General features: G+C 55.4%; 1 protein-coding gene across 1 annotated transcript in view; it reads left to right on the top strand.

The window, feature by feature from the left end:
- The window catches only part of SRRM3 (serine/arginine repetitive matrix 3), a 54,904-nt gene that overhangs the window by 18,353 nt on the left and 16,738 nt on the right, over window positions 1–19,813 (top strand). The window contains 7 exon segments of the mRNA XM_072837403.1: window positions 1,780–2,044; window positions 8,121–8,222; window positions 17,061–17,189; window positions 17,276–17,356; window positions 17,819–17,848; window positions 18,251–18,313; window positions 18,433–18,468. Coding sequence (XP_072693504.1) covers window positions 1,812–2,044; window positions 8,121–8,222; window positions 17,061–17,189; window positions 17,276–17,356; window positions 17,819–17,848; window positions 18,251–18,313; window positions 18,433–18,468 — 674 coding nt within the window. The 5' untranslated portion in view covers window positions 1,780–1,811.

Raw genomic sequence — 19,813 nt, 5'->3', positions numbered from 1 at the left:
GGGATGGGGGGCCACATTTAGTGACAGGTGAGCTGTGGTAGGCCAAGGCAACAGGGGTCTCCAACTCCACACATGTCCCTGGTGCAGGTGACCGACAGCCAAGAGAGTCACCCCTGAGCCAAGCACTAAGACCAAAGCAGGTAGAAAGCAAGGCTCCCAGAGCTCTCTGTGGAGCTTGGTGAGTGTGTGATGTTTGTGGCCTCTCACCCCAGGAGAGGCCCTAGTGGAACTGGGGTGCAGGGCTGGGCTAGGACAGAGGCAAGAAGCTGGCAGGGCTTAGGGATGAGAAAGAGGTTTGAACGAACAGTTTGGTCTGTAACGCCACCCCAAGAGCGTCCCTCTCCTAAAGAGTCAGGATGATGCTCACAGGCACAGGTAGGCACCAGAGGCTCAGAGAGGGTCAGTGACATCCTCGGGGGTCTCACAGCAAGGAGTAGAGGAGCCCATCCTAGAATCCAGGGGCTTGGGGTTTAGTGGGATGGACATGAGAAAAGACTTTATGTTCTCATCATCGTCACTGCCTGTCACTCTGTCCCCTTCCCTGCCTTCCAGGGTTTTGTGGCTCTGAACACCCCCACCCACCCCCCATCACCCAGTGAGGAGAGTGTGATTTGGGGGTTGTGTTGCAGGAAAGGCCCCATCCAGGATGTCCAGACATGCTCTTCCCACCTCCCTCCACTCTCCTCTCTCTCATCCTACTCCCTGGGAAGGAGGCCTCCGTGTTGCTTAGCAACTAGCTGGCGCCTTGGAGAAAGGAAATGGAAATAGCTGGAGGTACCTCCCCTCTGTCAAGCTAGGTCCTTGGTCTGTGCACATGAGTGTGCATTGCACCTGTGCGTGTGCATACTCTACTCTGAGCCTGGTGTGGAGCCAGGGTCTCTGACCTTTCAAGCCATGCTGACTCGCATCACCCTGAGCCTGCCGGAGGATGTGGCTGACTGGAAAGCTAATGTCACTGCCATTTTGGTCACATCTTTAGGAGCAGTGTTTCTAGAACAAAGGAGGGAACAGATCTATGGCCTTCCATCTGGACCTGGCACACACCTGGAAGGCTGGCTTTGGAGAAGTTGGCCAGATCAAACCGCCTGCGTGGTGGGAATGCAGTGGACTCCATCTTCCCATCTCCGCAGGGCTGCCCTGGGAGCAGATGGGAGGTGGGAGCACATGTAGCTTGTGACCCCATAGGCCAGCAGGACAGTGTGTGTCCAGAGGGAGGTGGAAGTTTAAGTGAGGCTGGAGGAAAAACAAAAATAAAACTAATGAATTTTACCTGGGGCGCCTGGCTAGCTCGGCTGGAAAAGCACAGGAGTCTTCATCTCAGAGCTGTGAGTTCAAGCCCCACCTTGGGTGTAGAGATTACTTAAATAACACAACAAATTTAAAAAACCAACTAACAAATTTTCCCAGAGACTGATGTGGTTGCCTGGGAAGTTGCAAGCAGGTGCCCAGGAACTGTGACAAGGGAGAGAGGGTTGCCCTAGGTGGTTACTAGGTCCCTGGAGATGACCATTCCAAGGCCAGGGCCCTAGGAGGCCCTCTAGTCCAGCCTGCATCCACCCACTTTGCAGGCAGGAAAGCCTGGTGTCTAGTCCCCCGCTCATGCCCTGAGGTGTGACCCAAAGGTGCTAACCTGACGTCCGCCCCCCTCTGCAGCATGAGGGGAAGCGGATTAGAGCCATGAGTGGGCCTTTAAATCTCCCGGATTAACCCGCGCGCAGAGGAGTGTAGCAGGTGGCCGAGAGGTGACCATCCGGCCTGGTATCTGTGTCTGTCTCGCAGGGCCGGGGCCGGCGGCTCCGGGGCCAGCCGCCATGTCCTCCACGGTGAACAACGGGGCGGCGAGCATGCCGTCCCCACCGGACGCGGCCAACGGCTTCCCGCAGCCGGGCGCCTCCTCCGGGGCCTGGCCGCGGGCGGAGGAGGAACTGCGCGCCGCCGAGCCGGGCCTGGTGAAGCGCGCGCACCGCGAGATCCTGGACCACGAGCGCAAGCGGCGCGTGGAGCTCAAGTGCATGGAGTTGCAAGAGATGATGGAGGAGCAGGGGTGAGCGCGCCCGGGGCGAGGCGGGGCCGCAGCCGGGGAGGAGCCGGGGCGGGGCCGGCGAGGGGCCAGGCCCTGATCCAGTCGGGGTAGAGCCCTCGCAAGGCGCAAGGCCCGACGACCTTCATTCATTTATTAGTTTATTCAGCCTATAAGCTGTCTTGAACGCCTGCTCTACGTCAACCTCTGAACTAAGCTCAGATTCACAGACGCCGAGGAGACAGTCCATGTCTTCCAGAAACGTCCAGTCCAGGCAGGGGTGGGGAGGAGAGAAGCATAGAAACCCCTATGACAAGTCAAGGTCTCAGTTTGCCCTTCTCTAAAACGGCTCTATTGAGCTTCCTGGACTCTGCCAGCCACGAGAGCACAATGGGCCCTTATTACCATTACCAGGGAGGCTGCCTGTGGTTTCAGCAGAGGAGTCCCTCCAGCAGCCATGCCTGGAAGCTTCAGTTTTACCTGTCCAGTTCAGAACCAGTGACAGGGAGGGACACATAAGTGTCCTAGGCACTGCGTTGGGCAATGTTGGAGAACCAGAGCCAGACTGGAGTCACCTCCTCAAAGACCACCCCTCACCCCCACCCCCTACTCCCATCTCAGAAGAGAAACAAGCATGTTTACGACCACTCCATCATAAAACAGATTAGAATCATGGTGAGGGGGCCAAGTGTTTCAGGAGCTCAGAGGAAAGATTCTGAGAAAGGATATTTGAATGGGCCTTGAGGGCTGAGTACGAGTGTGTCAGGGCTTATGTACTGATCAGTCAGTAAGGATCTTTTTAGGGACTTCCCTCGAAAGTCCAGGGGAGACAAGACAGGTCTAACACATGGAGCAGGAGGTAAAGAAGCAGAACAAAGTCATTCTTTGTGCAGCTCCAAGAAAGCTGGTGGTCCCCAAGATTCCGTTTAGCATCTTCCCTGAGTGTTTTGAAACTAGTGGGCTGGCTGCTGAGGGAGTCAAAATGGGTAGCAGGGCCCACCCATCAGACTGGCACTGTCGGCAAGCTGAAAAATCAGAAATGCCCAGTGCAGTAGGGCCTGAAGCCACATTGGGACAACAGCCTGGACCCAGCAATGCTTCCAAACCACACCTTTGTCCATCCAGGCCTCCTGGGCTCCCCAAGAGGCAGCTGAGACATGGCTCACCATTGCTGTAGCACCCAGGGAGACACAGGCTCAGAGACAGTCACTGGCTGCAGGCAGGGCCAAAGCTGAGACTGGATCCAGGGTCCTCAGGGGGGCTGCCAGGCAGGGACCCTGGGGCACAGAGACTTGGTGTTCATCTCCAGCTGGCCTGGTGACCAGGTTGGGGGGGGGGGGGTGTCCCTGCAGAGAGGGATAAAAGGATGGAAGGCAGACAGAAAGGAGGCTTCCAGCTGGCAGTGAAACCAGGTTTGATGAGCCGTGGATGTGGACAGAGGAAATGATATCCCCAAGGGCAGGATCAAGTTAGGGAGTGGGAAGAGGAGAAGAGCTCAAGGACCTTAATGCAACCTATAAATCCTGCTAAATTGGGAGACTCCGGCTGTGAAGAGGTTGTGGGCAGGTGGGCAAGGTTAGGGAACAGGAGGGGTGCCTGGGCCAGAAGAGGGCCAGCCTTCTGTGCTGTATTCTTGGAAACTGCCCCCTTCCCCTCCCAGAGCCCGACCTCCTACCTGAGCCCCCTCCCTCTTCCTTGCAGAGCCCCATTCTCTCAGGGAACTCCTAAAGCCCCTATCTCCTGGCACCCCTCCCCTCCCAAGCCTCCTCCCCCTGGCTGAATCTCCTCCTCCAGAAGCCCCCAGGCCCTCACTGCACATAGAGGGTATTATCAGATGAGGGCAGCCTCAGGCAGGAAGAGATGGCATTTGGCCAGGCCCCTGATGTCAGTCCCCTGGCATCAAGGACAAACATGTCTCTCTGGGAGGGACCCACTAAGTCTCCAGGCAGGGCCCTTTCCCCCACCCAAGCCCTCACTCCAGGTGGGCCTTGCACTGGAGTCTCCCAGGAAGCTAGCTCTCAAGTTACCAGCCCCCACTCCCACCCTTTAGCAGCAGCCTAGCCAGTGGAGGCCACAGCCACTCTGGAACCCCACAATCCAGACTTGAACAAGCCTTAGCTACTGGCCTGTAAAATAAGGAGTCGTTCTGAGAGTACTGTGGGCTAAAGATGTATGGGGCTCCCCCATCTTCAGCCAATGCCCATAAGCTGCTCCACAAACACCAAGGACCCTTGCTCTGTTATAAAATCCAGTCATTAATATCCATTTCTACAAACACTGGTTCATTTGAGCTTATTTACCAGGTTCTCGGGCATTTGACAAATATTCCCACTAGTCACAGGAACACACATTCTTTGGCCCCATTAAAAAGCAATCCCTTCCCTAATATTGATGGATGGCCCGCTAATTCATTGGTGATTGATGCCGCTTTGGAGTCACCTTCCCCGGCAGCCTCCTTGTGCAGCCTGCAATCACGGTGGGGCTAGGGACAGAGCCCCAGGCCAGTGTGGTGTGCTGTTCCTACCCCAGCACCTATCCACCCCCCATACACACTCACCTGTGCCTCTTCCTGCGAGGACACGAGGACACGGGAGGCGCACAGAGAATGGCTCCGCCCCTGGGACTTAGAGCTTGGAGGTCTCCCTTCTCCCTCTTCTGTTTCCTCATCCATCAAATGGGAAGAGGAAGGCTGCCCACACCCTGAGAGCTGCTGTGGAGAACAAATCAGTGACCAAGGAAGCAACAGTGTGGGAAACTCCAGGTCTGGGGAGAAGCGGGCAGAATGGTACATGTTCTACTCTGGGGACCCCTTTTTAAATGCAGGATCTCCTTACCACACCCCAACCTCAGAGGACGGTCCAGAGAGGAACAACGAATCTGGCCTGTCCATCCTTCATGACCCATAGAGTGGAGGGGAGACAAGGGAGCCAGACTGTCACAGCCAGGAGGCAGGGACACTGAGACAGGCCTTACCACCCACCCTGTCCTCAGTTCCCTGGCCAAGCCTTCAACTTCTAGTCTGAGGCTCCAGCATGGCAGCCAGACCTCATGCATGGCTTTAAGTCAGCAGGTGCTGCCACCTCCAAGGAGTGGATGATTTGAGTACCAGCCTCCCTATCTCAGCCTTTGCCTCCAAGAGAACAGAGAGAAGAAGCCCGGGTGATTCTCGACCTGGGACAATGCTGACCTGGCAGGAGTGTGGTGTGGAAAAAGGGAGGGAGACTAGGACAACTAGACCCTCTATCCTTCCTGCACGAAGACAAATAGTCCTTGGTCACTACTATTTATTGAGCAGCTACTATGTGCTACACACTGCACAAAGTGCTTTGTAAGCATCATTTCCCTTAATCCTTGCCACAGCCTTGAGAGACAGGTTACTATCCCATTTCACAGATGTAGAGGCTAAGGCTAAAAAAACTATATTCTTGTCCAAGATCACAGAGCTAGAAAGTAGGGGGTGCTAGGACCCAAAACTAGGACTACCTGGCTCTCGGCCTCTTCCTTTAATCACTGTCCAGTGTGGCCTCAGCTGAGGGTTGACCTCAAAAGGCATGAAGGAGCAGGAGACTTGGAGGTAGTGATTGTACCAGAGATCTTTTTGTACAATAACCAGTTGTTCGTCCCGGATCCCCAGATTCTCCCAGCATGTCCTGAGGCATAGGAGGTCCTCCCCAAGCCTCCAGGTCTATTCAATCCAACCCTCTTGGCCTCCCAATGATATATGCTGGACTTAGTCAACTTGCCTTAGACCTGCCATCTCTGGGATGAATCCTAAGTCATGAACGTGTGTCCTGCTCCAGGTCTTAACGAAACCCTGATTTCTGCTCCTACCTCCCAGCCTCATATACTCCACAGACCCCAGGAGTCTGGGGAACTTGGACCCTGGCCCGAAGCCTATCCCATTCCACTGAGGATCTGGCCCAGTCTTGCTCTTGGACCATCTCCTCCCCAGCCCCACCAAGCCCAGGGCCCCATGCCTAATGGCCCGGCCAACCTGTCCCTCCCTCCCAGAGCCCTGTGAGTCAGGGGCTGGGCAATGGAGAAGGGCCCTCACTGTTTGTCTCTATGCTGGTGCCATCGACAAGCTGGTCTCTTGAGGAGCAGGTGAGATAGGAGGAGTTCCTCCATCCCTCCACTGCTCAGAAAGCGCCACCACCCCTTCTCCCTGGGCTCCAGGACAACCAAGCCAGCCCAGGGTTGCACTGCCCAGCAAGCAAGGCCAAGGCGCCTCCAGCCAAATGCCCAAGTCAGAGGCTAACAGCGATTGTGGTGGACATTGATGAGCCAAGACCCCAGGCTTGGAAGAGATGCCCCCACACCCCACCGCCTGGCAGGCAGGACATAGTCCTCCCTATGGTGGGCCACACAGGAGCCTGAACCCACAAAAGGACAGACCATAGCTGGGGTCAAGGGGCACCTACCTGGCTAAGAAGCAGCTAGTGCCCTGCATGTAGCCTGTGACATATTCAGCAGGTCCCCAGGTCCTGGTCATCCTGCATCCTTGATGGTTTGTTGCTCCCTTCCTCCCCTGCATCCTCACCAGCTCTGACTTCACCATCTCCTGCACAAACCCCACCAGAGGCAAGTGTCCCAAATGAAAATCCAACCTTCAAATGGTTCAATGCCTCTCCATCACCAGCCACTCATTTGTCTAAAAAAAAATGTGGATGCCACATGTGGCAGACGCGGTGCCAGGTGCTGGGGACACAGTGGCAATCCAGATGACAAGGTCCCTGCCCTCAGGGAACTCCCAGGCCAGGGCCGGATATGGAGAAGTCAGTCAACAGGTAAAGCTAGCCCATGAGCCACCTGCTGGCAACTAGAGGTAGAGGTTGCTATGGAAACACAAACGTTGACACCTAACTTGTTTGGGGATATCCATCCTGCTGTAAACATCCCATGAGTCCCATCTTTGTGCTTAAGCCGTGATTATTTCCACGGGGTAAACCTGGAAGTTAGTTTTATGAGTCAAAAGACGTGTTCTTTTTTTAAGGCTTTTGTAAGGAATTGCCAAATTGTTCTCCAAAAAGGCTGGACCAATCCCAAATGCTTGTTGGAGAAGGGTAGGGAAGGTGGAAGAAGAAGAGGGAGGATAGCCGTGGTATCCCCAAGGGGCAACAATGTGCCATTTTCATGGACAAGCTCAGTGCAGAGGCCTGGGTCTACTGTGTGGACAGAGCGGATAGTGAGGGCACATGACAGAGAAAAGACAGGACCCTGTTCCTATTTTGCCACCATGTTTTCCATCCAGGACACTGACCTGCAGCCCAGGAAGGGGGGAGTGAGGGGTTTAGGACCCCAGGATTCATTCAGCAACAGATATGACACCTGCTATGTGCCAGGGACAGGGCAAGGGACTGGGTGAGCAAAGACCTCCCCTCCCTTACCGCACCCCGAACCTGCCGCCGGAACAGCATGGACTCATGCTGGAGGGGACATTTCAGATGCCTGAGAGGCCTTGCAGTGGCTGTCACAGGGGCACAGTGAGAGAAGATAATGACTGACCCCAGGGCATGGGAGCAAGGGTGACCATTCTGGACTTTGGTCCCTAGCGTGAGCCCGGGCTTAGGGAGGGAGGGGGAAGGGAATAGAGAAGTCAAGGGATTCATTCAAGACCAGACTTTGCCCACCTCCTCCCACCATCACCCTCCCTCCCCAAACCGAGAAGCAATGGATCTACCACTGGGATCTGGGACAAGCCACTTGGCAGCCCTGCTCATGCAGAGGTTGGGATGTTCTGAGGACTTCCCAAGGCTATTGTCAGGATCAGATGTCCTTGAGGCCAGGGAAGCAGAAAAGGCCTGGATCTCCTTTTCTCCCTTAAACTGTCTCCAGAGAGTGACTGTAGTTTGGATGTGGGCCAGCAGTCTGCCCTGGGAGTAGAGGAGGACTGGGAGGAAGGGCACAGCCTCCTCAGGACGGTCTCCCCACCTCCAGGAATAACTCTTCCCTTGGTTCATTTGGATGAAAGCCTTGCTTGGTGGTGGGACCTTGGACAGGTCAGTGCAAGCTGGAAGGTGCACTTGTGATGGAGGGTGGGGGAGGCGAGGAGGTAAGGAAAGCCAAGAAGGCAGCCCTCACCATCCCAACATCCCTGCAGGTACTCAGAGGAGGAGACCCGGCAAAAGGTCAGGACTTTCCGGCAGATGCTGATGGAGAAGGAGGGCATGCTCACCAGGGAGGACCGGCCTGGGGGCCACATGTGAGTGCTCCCCTGCCTGGGGGAGGGACAGGGGAGTGTGCAAGCTCAGGCAGCAGCTGGGTGCCAGAAGAGCTTTCCAAGCTCCCTCTGTGGGGCTGGAGGAGAGAGCTCGAGGAAGAGGAGGAAGACAGGGTGTGCATCCCGTCCACTGGAAGCTCCAGCCTGACTCCGGGCACGGATCAAGAGCCACTGGTCCCCTGGATGTCACCCCAGTCTCCCCTGCTGCCTTGGGTTCCCTCTATGGCTCAGCGGTGGGGGAGGCAGCCCAGAGCCCAACTTGGGGAATCCTGGACTGCAAATCGGGGAAACTTAGAAATGTTCTGGCCCTACCATGGCCACCAGGCCAGTCCATCTTCCCCAACTGTTACCACCTGTAAAATGGGCCCCAGAGTAAACATAGGTTCTGGAAAGTAGGAACCAACACACCGAAGGCCATCGCTAGTGTGGCCGAAGTCTTGTCAGGTAAAGAGAGCAAGGGCTCTGTGGTGTCACATCTTGCACCGGTCATGGGGCAGGAGGAGTGCCAGTGTGTGGGGGCCCCTGGGCATCAAACAGGGATGTTATGGGGAAGCAGATTTGTCTTAGGTTAGAGAACCAGGAACCACTTGAAGCCATAGGAGGAGATTGCAACAGGCTGCCATAAGAGGGTGAAGGCAGCCTGTCCCTGGCATGTCCAGGCCCTGGGGGGATAGCTGAATGAGCCCCATGCCCAGCGGTAGGGGAGTCCCACTTTACCCCACCTACACCTCCCCTCTCTGGTTCGGGTATGGGTAGGAGCATAAAATGGTCAGAGCAGCCCCAGGCTTGTGGAGGTTCCGTGGATGATCTGGGGGAGCCAGGATCAAAGGTGATGAGGTGATGCTATCACCACCTCCCTCTCTCCACTACCCTGTACTCACAGCACCCTCAGCCACTCCTGTGCACCACCTTCAGGGATGCCCACCCAGACCTCACCCTGCAGGAGCAGGGCCAGCGCCTCTCTTCCCTTCCCAAAGCTCCTGACAACCAGATCCTCCTGCTGCTGCCGCCCGTGCCACCTCCAAACCAAGAAGTCCTGGCTTTCCAGCCTGTGTCCCCTCATCTCACCCCAGGGCTTCTCTGGAAAATCTCACTTTTCCAGACAGTGTGAGGGTGGGAGCGCTGTGTGGACTCTCCTGCCATCTTCCCTGGCCCTTCCAGCAAGAAGCCTACACTTCTTCCTTCTCTCTGGCTCCTTTTAATCAAATTCCCATCCTTCCTTCCTCAACTCCGCTTCCTCCTCCAGCCACCACCCCCAATTCTTTTCTTTCTCAATCGAATTTCTGTAGAGTGCATGCATGCGTTACATCTACTTCCTTAGGCCTCGGGAGCCATGGTGGACTTCTGCCCTAACTCCTGTGACCTGTTCTCGCACTGCAGCCTCCAGAGTCCTCCTTCCCATGGCCTGTGCTTCTCTGCAGGCCTGGCCTCTCTCTGGCAGGTGCCACCACTGTGCTTTCCCTTCTGGAAGCCTCCTTTCCTCCCTGGCTTCCAGGATGCAGTTCTATGTTTCCTCCTGTCCCTCTGGTGGCTCTCTCTCTTGATCTCTCCAGCTACTGCCCTCCTCCCAGACGTGAGACCCTTCCCTCCACCTTCCCTCGACTCCCTGGGTGGAATCTCAATCTGTGTGCCAGCTGGGACTGCCTCCTCTGGGCAGGTAACCCTCAGGTCTTCTCCAGTAGTCTTGATCTCATCTTCTCTCCAATGAAGGAAGGATGCATTTAAGAACCAGGGACGCGCTGGGAAATCTGCTGGTGTGTCCATCACCAGAAGGAATGTCCCTGAGGGTCTGTGCAGTTGCTAGGAGCAGGGAGGAGAAGGAGGAAAGGTAGGACCCCTGCCCTCTGCCACCTGAAACCAGGAATTACCAGCAACTCCCAACCAGAAGGAACAACAGCACGGCCACCTGAGCCATTTAACCTTTGTCCTGTGTGTGTCCAGTGGAGAAAGAGAGAGAGGCAGGCTGGAGTGGCCACTTTGGAAGGGTCCCTTGGAAGAGACAGTGTCTAGAAGACTTGATGTCCAGGGAGGAAGACTCCTGCTCTGGAGACAGAGGAGAGTCTAGCCTTGGCTGAGTCCTGGGATCCCACTTGCATGTTAAAAGACATTGAAGACAAGATCTTTATCAGTTTTGCTCACTCTTATATCCCTGGTGCCTAGAACAGTAAAGCTTGCCCAATTTTCCTCAGAGTCAGTTTCCTCTAGTTGGGAAAAGAGGGGGTGCACCAGAGGCTTCTCCTAGCTCACACTGCCCAAACAGTGAGAAAATAGCACTCGGGTGACTACAGCAAGCTAAGGAGGCTGATAGCAACCTGGAATACATCTAAGGCAGAGAGGTGACAGAGAGCTGGTGACAGATTTGTCGTGTGCCTTCCTTTGGGCCTGGCCTCTGAGCAGGTCTTCAACTTCCTACCCCAGCTCAGAGCCTGGGGTAGTGGAAGGAGAGTGTGGGCTCTGGCATCAGACACCTCCCCTGTCCCAACCTCTAAGCTCAGTGTTAACCCCCGGAGCCCTGGATCCCAGCTCTGCCATACCCCAGCTCTGCAACTCGGCCAGGTCCTTGAATTCTCTGGGCCTTCACTTCTTTTTTTTTTTTTTTTTTTTTTTTTTGGCCTTCACTTCTTTATGTATAAAATGGACCACCCAGCAGGCCTTGTGCTCCTACCTCTGGCTTCCTGACCCTGATACCCTACCCGCTCACAAACTGGCATTTGGAGATATGAAGAAATCCAGTGCCCTCGTAGAGTGAGGTGGCAAAGCTAGAGCCAGAAGAAGGGTCACCACACTGGGAGGAAGTGAGGAGGGCTGTCTGACTTTAACCAGATATGGACTGTAAGAGCCCATGGCACCCACCACTCAGGAAGAGTCTCAAGGGGGCAGAGTCACTCCCAGAGCTTTTTGTCCCCAGGGGTCATCTTTTTTCCTTAAGTTAATCGACTGGTCTGCGTCCTGAGACAGACCACCTTCCTCTCCACACTGGATACCAGGCCACCATATTGGTGCAGTACTGGGACCAGATTCCACAGATGGTGGGAACCCATGGAAGGTTTTTGGGAAGGTGTGATGTGGCCAAACAGTTGTTTGGGGACTTTCTTCTTGGGTAGAAGGATCAGAAGGGTAACACAGCCTAGAGACCTGTGGGGCAGCTGGCATTCTAATCTGGAAGCAGGGTGATAGAGAGGAAGTCCCAGAGGCGTTGAGAGAGGACACGCCTTTGTCCTTGGAAACTGATGGATGTGGGGAGCCTGTTTTGCCCCAGAAACCCTCTATGGTTCCCCACCATCTATGCAGCCACATCTGGACTCACTGGTCTGGCACCAGTGTAGAGGCTCTCCACACTCAACCCAGCCTGGTTCCCCACTCCCAGCCTCACACAGCAGCCAGTTCCCAGCTAGCAGTTCCCAGCTCCCTCCTGCACACTCTCCCTCCTGTCCAGTGCCTTTGTTCATACTAGCCCCTTCCGCACTGGCTCGCATTCACCCCATCATCTGGGCTGCCTCTAAAAATCACTTTACCAATATTCTCAGGATAAAAGTAAAACCTTCTCCTCCTTGGAATCCACACAATGTTTTCTTACTTCCTGTGGTTGCTATCATTCCTTTTTTTTTTTTCCTCCCTCACTCTGATAGACAACCTTTAAGAATAATTGCTTTCACAGTTATATAACATGACAAAATGCTTGGGAGAGAGGGTTTATGGAAAATAATATGCATAAGCTACTCCCTAACACAGTGAGCAAATTCCAGTCTTTTTCTCCCCCCATGCATCTAATTTTATGCATCGTGCCATTTCTCTGTGCCTCATTAGTTTATCAAGAAGATGGGAACATTAACGGTGGTACCCATGTCACAGATTCATTCCATGCATTAATGATTAAATGAGATAAACACATCAAGCACTTAGACTAGTACCTGACACCTGTGTTAGCAATTATCCATCACCATACACTCCAGGCACTGTAAGGAGAGAGAGGAGAGACCCCAGGCCTGCCTCATGCCCCTCCTACCACTGCTCCCCACCCCCACCCCCACCCCCAGGCAGGCCTGGCACACTGGCCAAGTGGATGAGCGAAAAGGGCAGACCCTGTGCCTGGAATCCTCCCCTCCTCTGCCTCGATTCATTCATCTGTCAATTGGCCATTATGCTCCTGACTAATGGCAAACAGAACCAATTAATTAGAGAAACTGCTGGCATGAAGAAAAGCATGTGACAGGCGGTCTTTACCCCAGGTCAGAACCTTGCCCAGGGCGGCCAGTCCAACAGTGTCCTGTGCAGTGCAGAACCCCCATCCAATTGTGGTCTCTCTGTGGTTAGACCCCACTTGTGTGGCTGGCTCTGGTTAGCATAGTGGGGCTTGGTTTGTCTTGTCACGCCTCCCCTACCTGTTCCACAGATGTGCTGAGGAGTCGACTAGGTAACAAACATGAATTTAAGAGCAGGAAGTGCTGAACAAATCTGGAACTTGGTACATGTACCCATAACTATGTCTCTAAAACAGAGTGGCTGTGGCTGAGCTAACATCTGCAACAGAGAAGGCCAGCCAGCAAAGTCAAGGCTGGTTTGCACGTGAATTCTCAAAGCCAAGTGCCTAAGTGAACTTACTTATATTCTTTACTCAAAGGTTCCAAAATCGTGGGGGATGTTTCTTCTCTGGGCCTCAGTTTACTCATCTGTAAAATGTGTGTGTGTGTGTGTGTGTGTGTGTGTGCAATTTCTCTCAATCAGGTAGTGGCTCTGATTGGGATATGTGAACCATAGAGAGCTATTTAAACATTAGAGAACATGACTGTTAGTGACATTATCATCCAGGAAAGGCAGGCTAGGAGAACCCAGGGTTCTAGCCTTAGGAGAACCTACAAAACAGGGGCACGTGGGTGGCTCGGTCGGTTAAGCATCCAACTCTTGATTTCAGCTTGGGTCATGATCTCCGGATTGTGAGATCAACCCCGGCATCTGACTCCTCACTCAACTGGGAGTCTGCTTGGGATTCTTTCTCTCCCTCTGCCCCTCCCCTCACTTGTTCTCACTCTCCTTCTCTCTCTCTCTCTCTCTCTCTCTCTCTCTCTCTCTCATAAGTAAACAAAATCTTTTAAAAAATGGGGGGGACACCTGGGTGGCTTGGTGGTTGGGCGTCTGCCTTTGGCTCAGGGGCTGATCCTGGAATCCGGGATCAAGTCCCTCATTGAGTTCCCTGCATGGAGCCTGCTTTTCCCTCTGCCTATGTCTCTGCTTCTCTCTGTGTCTCTCATGAATAAATAAATAAATAAATAATTTTTAAAGAAAGACTACAAAGCAGGTGTCCTGATACCAGCTGCACAAAGTCAGCAAGAGAAGTCACAGCCTAGGCCCAATCTATATCTCTGGAACATGCAGGGCAAGTGTTACCAGAAGATTCTGAGCCCTTGCACTTCTCCCTGAGCCCACTACTCATGCCCTATGCTTGCCTTTCAATGCTCCCAGCAGACAAGAACCCCAAGTAAACCCCTCAGAAGAGACCGGAGAGTGAGAAAGGCCACATGAGAAGAACCCAGAAACCTGTCCCTGGACCAGAAGAAGAAAAATGTCTGTAGGGGTGTGGCTAGCAGAGTGGGAGAGTACAGTGCAGGGAAGGGGGAGTTCGGATACAGGCCAAAAAGGATCCCTGCTGAGGGCAGTGCCCCCACGGAGCTATTCTATTTTGTAAATAACCTTCATCACATTTGTGTCAGGATAAACGAAGCTCCCTCCTACCATCTGCTCACCCCCACAATGTTTGAGGTGCTCTTAAGTTTTGCTAAAGACTGTGTTTTATGTGTCAGGCATTTGTGTGGCTGAGGGTTGTGTGGGGGTGACAGGGTGGGGGAAGATGGGGGGGAAGGGGAGCTGGACAGGCCAAGGAGCTGGAGATTTCAGGAACAGGAAGGAGGACGCCACTGGCTGCAGAAAGAAGAGCAAGGGGAAGAGCAGAGAGGTTTGAATGGAGGGATGTGGGGATGTTTAGCTCTGTGGGGATAGGGAGGATGACCTGAACTCCTCCTCCATCACCCAGGAACACACCTCCCATACTACCCGTATGATTTCAGGGTGGCCTGGACCAGGTGTGTGTTTAGGAATTGAATAGCATTCTTGTTATTGGCCTCAAGGCTAGCTAACCCTGTCAGGTTTGTGTTGCATTCTTTTGGGGGGAAGATACTCTTTTTGAAAAAAAAATTTTAAAGATTTTATTTATTTATTCATGACAGACACAGAGAAGGAGAGAGAGAGAGAGGCAGAGACACAGGCAGAGGGAGAAGCAGGTTCCATGCAGGGAGCCCAATGCGGGACTCGATCCCCGGTCTCCAGGACCACGTCCTGGGCTGAAGGTGACGCCAAACCGCTGAGCCACCCAGGCTGCCCTTTTTATTTTTTAAGACTTTATTTGGGATCCCTGGGTGGTGCAGCAGTTTGGCGCCTGCCTTTGGCCCAGGGTGCGATCCTGGAGACCTGGGATTGAATCCCACATCGGGCTCCCGGTGCATGGGAGCCTGCTTCTCCCTCTGCCCATGTCTCTGCCTCTCTCTCTCTTTCTCTCTCTGTGACTATCATAAATAAATAAAAATTTTAAAAATAAAGATTTTATTTATTTGTTCATGGGAGACACAGGCAGAGGGAGAAGCAGGCTCCATGCAGGGAGCCCGACGTGGAACTCCATCCGGGATCCCAGGGTCAGGCCCTGGGCTGAAGGCAGCGCCAAACTGCTGAGCCACCCGGGCTGCCCTGCCCTTCTTTTTTTTTTAAGGAGAGAGGGAGAGAGAGAGAGAGTGCGCACAGGGGGAGGGGCAGAGGGAGAGAGGGAAGGAAAGAATCTCAAGCAGACACCACCCCCAGCACAGAGCCTAACATGGGGCTCGATCTCATGACCCTGAGATCATGACCCGAGCTGAAATCAAGAGTCAGACACTCAACCCATGAGCCACCCAGGCACCCCCTTCTTCTTCTTCTTCTTCTTTTTTTTTTTTTGACACAAACTCAGTTTTTCAAAGATCAGGTTAGTGGATGCTCTACTGGGGAGGTGCCCCTGAAAATTCTTTCTTCTGGTAGTTGTGGTCTGACACCCTTGCTCTGTCTATCTTTCATGTGTCTGGAAGAGAAGAGAAGGTGTTGGTGTGTCAGTGTCTGACAGAGGGTCCCTCTGTTGAACAGTGGTGACCATGTGCAGGACAGCTGTTGAGGGCCAGGCCTGTGGCTGGTATCAGGAGTTTCCCAGAGAGAATCTTATTTAATCCTCTCCTCAGCTGGGATATTCTTTTCCTGCTTGTGGAGATGTAAGGACCTGGAGACTCAGTGAGCATGGTCATGCCTAGATTGAGACCTTGTCTGTGTGAATCCAAAGCTCATGTCATATGCTGAATGATCTGCCACGCGAGTTCTGGCCTGCCTTGCTCTGGGCAGGGAAAGAGGGAGCCTGAAGAACAGCCTCCAGGGGTGAGAGCAGTGATATGGAACTAGGGATGAGGCTGCATCTGGGAGGGGCCCTGTCTGAACCAGCAGACACCAGGAAGGTGGGGAGGCCACACCTTGGAGCCATTGCCTAGGAGGTGGGCCTTTGGGGGGTCGCTTTTGGGCTTGTTAAATAGAAAAAGAAGTTGCACAGTACTGGCTACCTCAGTGAATTCTCCAGCAGCCCCAAAACATAGTTATCATGGTCATCTTGCCGAAGAGGCTCAGAGAGGGCTCATGACAGGTACCCAGTCACACAAGGACTCACGGCCAGAGCATGATGAGGGCACTTCCACAGCTTCAAAGCTCATGCTTTTGCCGGAAGCCCAACTGCTTCTAGGAAGAAAGCATCCCCACCCCCACCCCCTAACCCCCCCACCCCCACCCCCTAACCCCCCCACCCCACCCCCCGCCAAACACACCGCAAAGTGCCTGAAGGGAGCAAACATCTTTGGCAGAAAATGGCCATGGGCTCCTGAGCAGGCAGCAGGGCCAGGACACGCAGGCGGCCCTGCTGAGTGCACGGTAGGCTCTGCAAGATGGATGGGGAGCCTTGGAGGGCTGAGGCCCACACCGCTGCCACGGAGCAGTGATTGATGACAGCCCAGCAACGGGAGAAGAGCAGCCAGGAGGCTGCAGGGACCAGGGCTAGGACAGGCCATGAATATTTCAGAGCGGCACCTGGGGCTGGGGGGCCTGGCTGGGGTGGGGATGGGGGTGGGGAGGACGAGGCGCTGGGCAGGGGAGGGGGAGGGGACTGGGCTGCGAGCCAAGTTTAGGGAAAGATTGACACCCTGACACCGGAGAGGGGAGCTAGGAGATAGGAAGGGGCTCTCCAGGAGAGAGAGGCCCACCAGGGGAAGCCTGTCTGGGCCCCCGTTTCTGCTCCTCCTGGGGATGCCATAAATAATGTGTCCACCACCCCAGAAGAAAGGCTGACTTGTCCTTTCCTTCTGGAATTGGTCTTAGCACAGGCTCCGGAGGGGGTTGGGCTGAGCGAGGGGCAGGGGGCCGAGGGTAGGACTGAGGAGGGCTCAGGAGCAGGAGTCGGTGAAAGGGGCTCTAAGGGGGGGGCGCTGGGAGGGGGGAGGAGCGCCATGAACCGGACTGAGAGGTCCAGGGAGGGGAGGGTCTCACTGAGAGGTGTGACCTTAGAAGGAGTGAGGCAGGAGGGCACCGCTGAGCCTGGGGGCCTGTCGGGGAGGCGACCCTTCGGGTCCCCCGGATCCCCGCCTGGCCCTCCAGCGGTCGGGCCGTACCCCCCAACCTTGCTGGGCAGGTCTGGGCGCGCCGCGCTAAGAAAGGGGCAGGCGGAAGGCCCGGCCCCGGGGCGCGGGTGGTGAGCGTCCCTGTCGCCGGCAGCGTGGCGGAGACCCCGCGGCTGCTCGAGGGCGCGGAACCGGGCCTGGAGTACGCGCCCTTGGACGAGGACGACGGCCCGGTGGACTGCGACTGCCCGGTCGCCTGCTACCGCGGGCACCGGGGGTACAGGTCAGCACCCGCCGCGGCGGGGGAGGGGGTGGGGGGGACACCCGGGACCGGCCCTCCTCCCTCACCTCCCTCCCCCTCTCCCCCAGGACCCAGCACTGGTCCAGCAGCTCGGCGTCGCCCCCTCCCAAGAAGAAGAAGAAAAAGAAAGGCGGCCACCGGAGAAGCCGGTGAGAGCGCCGCCTGGCGGGAAGGGTCGGAGGGCGCGGTGCGGGGTTGAGTCCCGTCCCCGCGGCCCCCGCCCCCCCCACCCCCCCTTCGCGCGACGCATTTGGGAGCCCCACCCCTCGCTCCCCCCCACACTGGCCCCTCACCCTGCAGGGGGGGCCCTACCCTTTACCCAGTCCCCTCCCCTCACTGAGTCCCCCCAGTGGCACTCACCCAACTCCAAACCGGGACACACTGGCCCCTGGGCCACAGTCCACCTGCCCAAGGTCCCCCTTCCTCCCTTCCCCAGGGGTCCTGCACTCACCACACCAAGTGTGAGTGACCTGGGGAAGAAGGGTTTAGCTGGGTCATATATGTGGTTCTCCCTCTGTATATCCCCCTCTCCTGTCCTTAATGTGACCCTAGCAAACGTCTGGAGCCCCAGCTAAATCTGTCTGTCTGTCCTTCTCTTTCCTGGCTCTCAGCAAAAAGAGGAGAGTGGACTCGGAGTGCAGGTCAGTGGCTGGTGGCAGTGGTGGGGATGTCTGTGGGGGGGGCAAGACCCCAAGGCCTCCCTCCAGCGGCAGGAGGCTTGCCACAACAGCTGCCAAGGTCCCAGCTCCCTCCCCCCCATCCCCCAGGCCAGAAATCCCACCACTGGAGCCTCTGACATTTGGATGTGAAACAGCCCTCACTTACAATGCCAAGGAGGCTGAAGGGTGGCTAGGGAACAACACAGGCCACTGCATCACCCACCCTGAGGGACCTTGCTGACCCTCCTGGCCTCTGTTTACTTTGTGCACTGGGCAGCTGGCTTCAGCTAGATGCCCCAGGTGCCCAGACTTCTCAGCCATGTCTAGCTGCCCCTCCTGCTCCAGAGCACCAGTTCACTAGAGCCTGCCCCCCTGTGTCCACAGCTGTGGGAGCTCCTCACCTCTGCGCAAGAAGAAGAAGAGTGTGAAGAAGCACCGTAGAGACAGGTACCTTCCCTCCCCTGGGGCCTCCCCTCACTTCTGTTGGGCCAGGCCTGTGGCTGTGCAGATTTGTGTCCCCAGGCCACCCCGGACAAGCTCAAGAGAACCCTTTTGTGGCCCTCCAGGTCTGATTCTGGGTCCCGGAGGAAGAGACGACACAGGTGAGCAATGCCCTGCTGAGGATGTGGACAGAGGCTGGTGCTATCCTGCTAGGGACCAAGGCCTAAGGGAAGCAATGATGGGATGAGGGTGGGGAGGAAGATGAAAGCCAATTGTTTGCAACATTTGCTGGTCCCTTGAGTCAGCCTTGACTTGCGGGGCCCTAAGAATTTCCACACAACACAGCAGGTCATTATCCAAGGGCTGTGTCTATAGAGGTGTTGGGAAGAGAGAAGCATCAGGACCCCCAATTTGCAGGGAAAGAGCATCCATACAGAAGGAAAGCTCAGTGGGTTGGAGACCTGTAGGCAGGCTGAGGCTAGCAGTGGTGTCTGAGGGATAGCCCCCAAAAGGCCTGACTGCCAGGCCAAGGAGCTGGCTCTGAGCAGGACAGTGACTTGTTCAGGATGGATTGGGGGTGGGGGGATGAGGAGATGAAAGTCAAGCGCCCTGGCAGAGACTGGGGTGGGGAAAGTAGAAAACTCTCAGCATGGAGGGAAGGAAGAGGTAGTGCAGTCACATCCCCACGGCTGGCCTGGGAGCCAGAGCCCCGCCCAGGGGCCCAGAAGAGGGTCAGAGTCCCTAGTCTCGTTCCTGCAGTGGGAATTTGCCCATGGCCACTTGCCAGGTGGGGTAGGAGCCTAAATAAACACCAAAATCCTGATCCTCCAATTTCTCAACCCACCCCCTTCCCTTCCTGGCCTCCTCTCCTCTCAGGGGCCAGTGTGGGCCCCTACTGCCCCCCAGGGGTCACCATCCATTTGCACATATCCTCTGACTGGCTCCCAGTGGTCCTGAGAAGGACCTAGAGGTGACCTAGGGCTATACCAGCTCCAGATGAGGAGACTGAGGCCCAAAGCAAGCAGCATGAGTTCTAGAACTGAAATCTTTGGCCTCCTGAGCCTGCCCCCACCCACTATGCTCCTGTGAGAAATACATCCTGTTGTTTCTTAGCATCACCTGGATGTTTGGTCAGAAGAAGGCATCCGTTCAGGGATAGAAGGATCCAGCTGGAATCTGGTGGCGTCAGGGAGGGTGAGGCTGAGGGGTCTACAGGTGTCTAAAACCTTAGACACCTACTAGTAAACTATTCAATCCTTTTGTCAAAGGTAGGAGAAGGACTGTGGGGCCTGCCCCAGGGAGCTGGATGAGATGGGACAGGATGGGACAGGATGAGGTGGGATTGGTGGGATGGGAAACTTTGGGGGCAGCCCTTAGAGGAGAATCCAGAGGACCCAAATGCAGAAAGATCATGCCCAAGGGAGAGTACTTCTTTCCTAACCCTCTGGGGAGCTGGCCCAGAGCTGAGCCACAGTCTGAAGGGGCAAAGAGGTAGGAAAGCTGGGG

The sequence above is a fragment of the Canis lupus genome, chromosome 8, assembly GCF_048164855.1.
Source record: "Canis lupus baileyi chromosome 8, mCanLup2.hap1, whole genome shotgun sequence".
Classification (NCBI taxonomy): Eukaryota; Metazoa; Chordata; class Mammalia; order Carnivora; family Canidae; genus Canis; species Canis lupus.
Note: the sequence above shows the minus strand (reverse complement) of the source record. Positions and strands in the feature narration are given on the sequence as shown.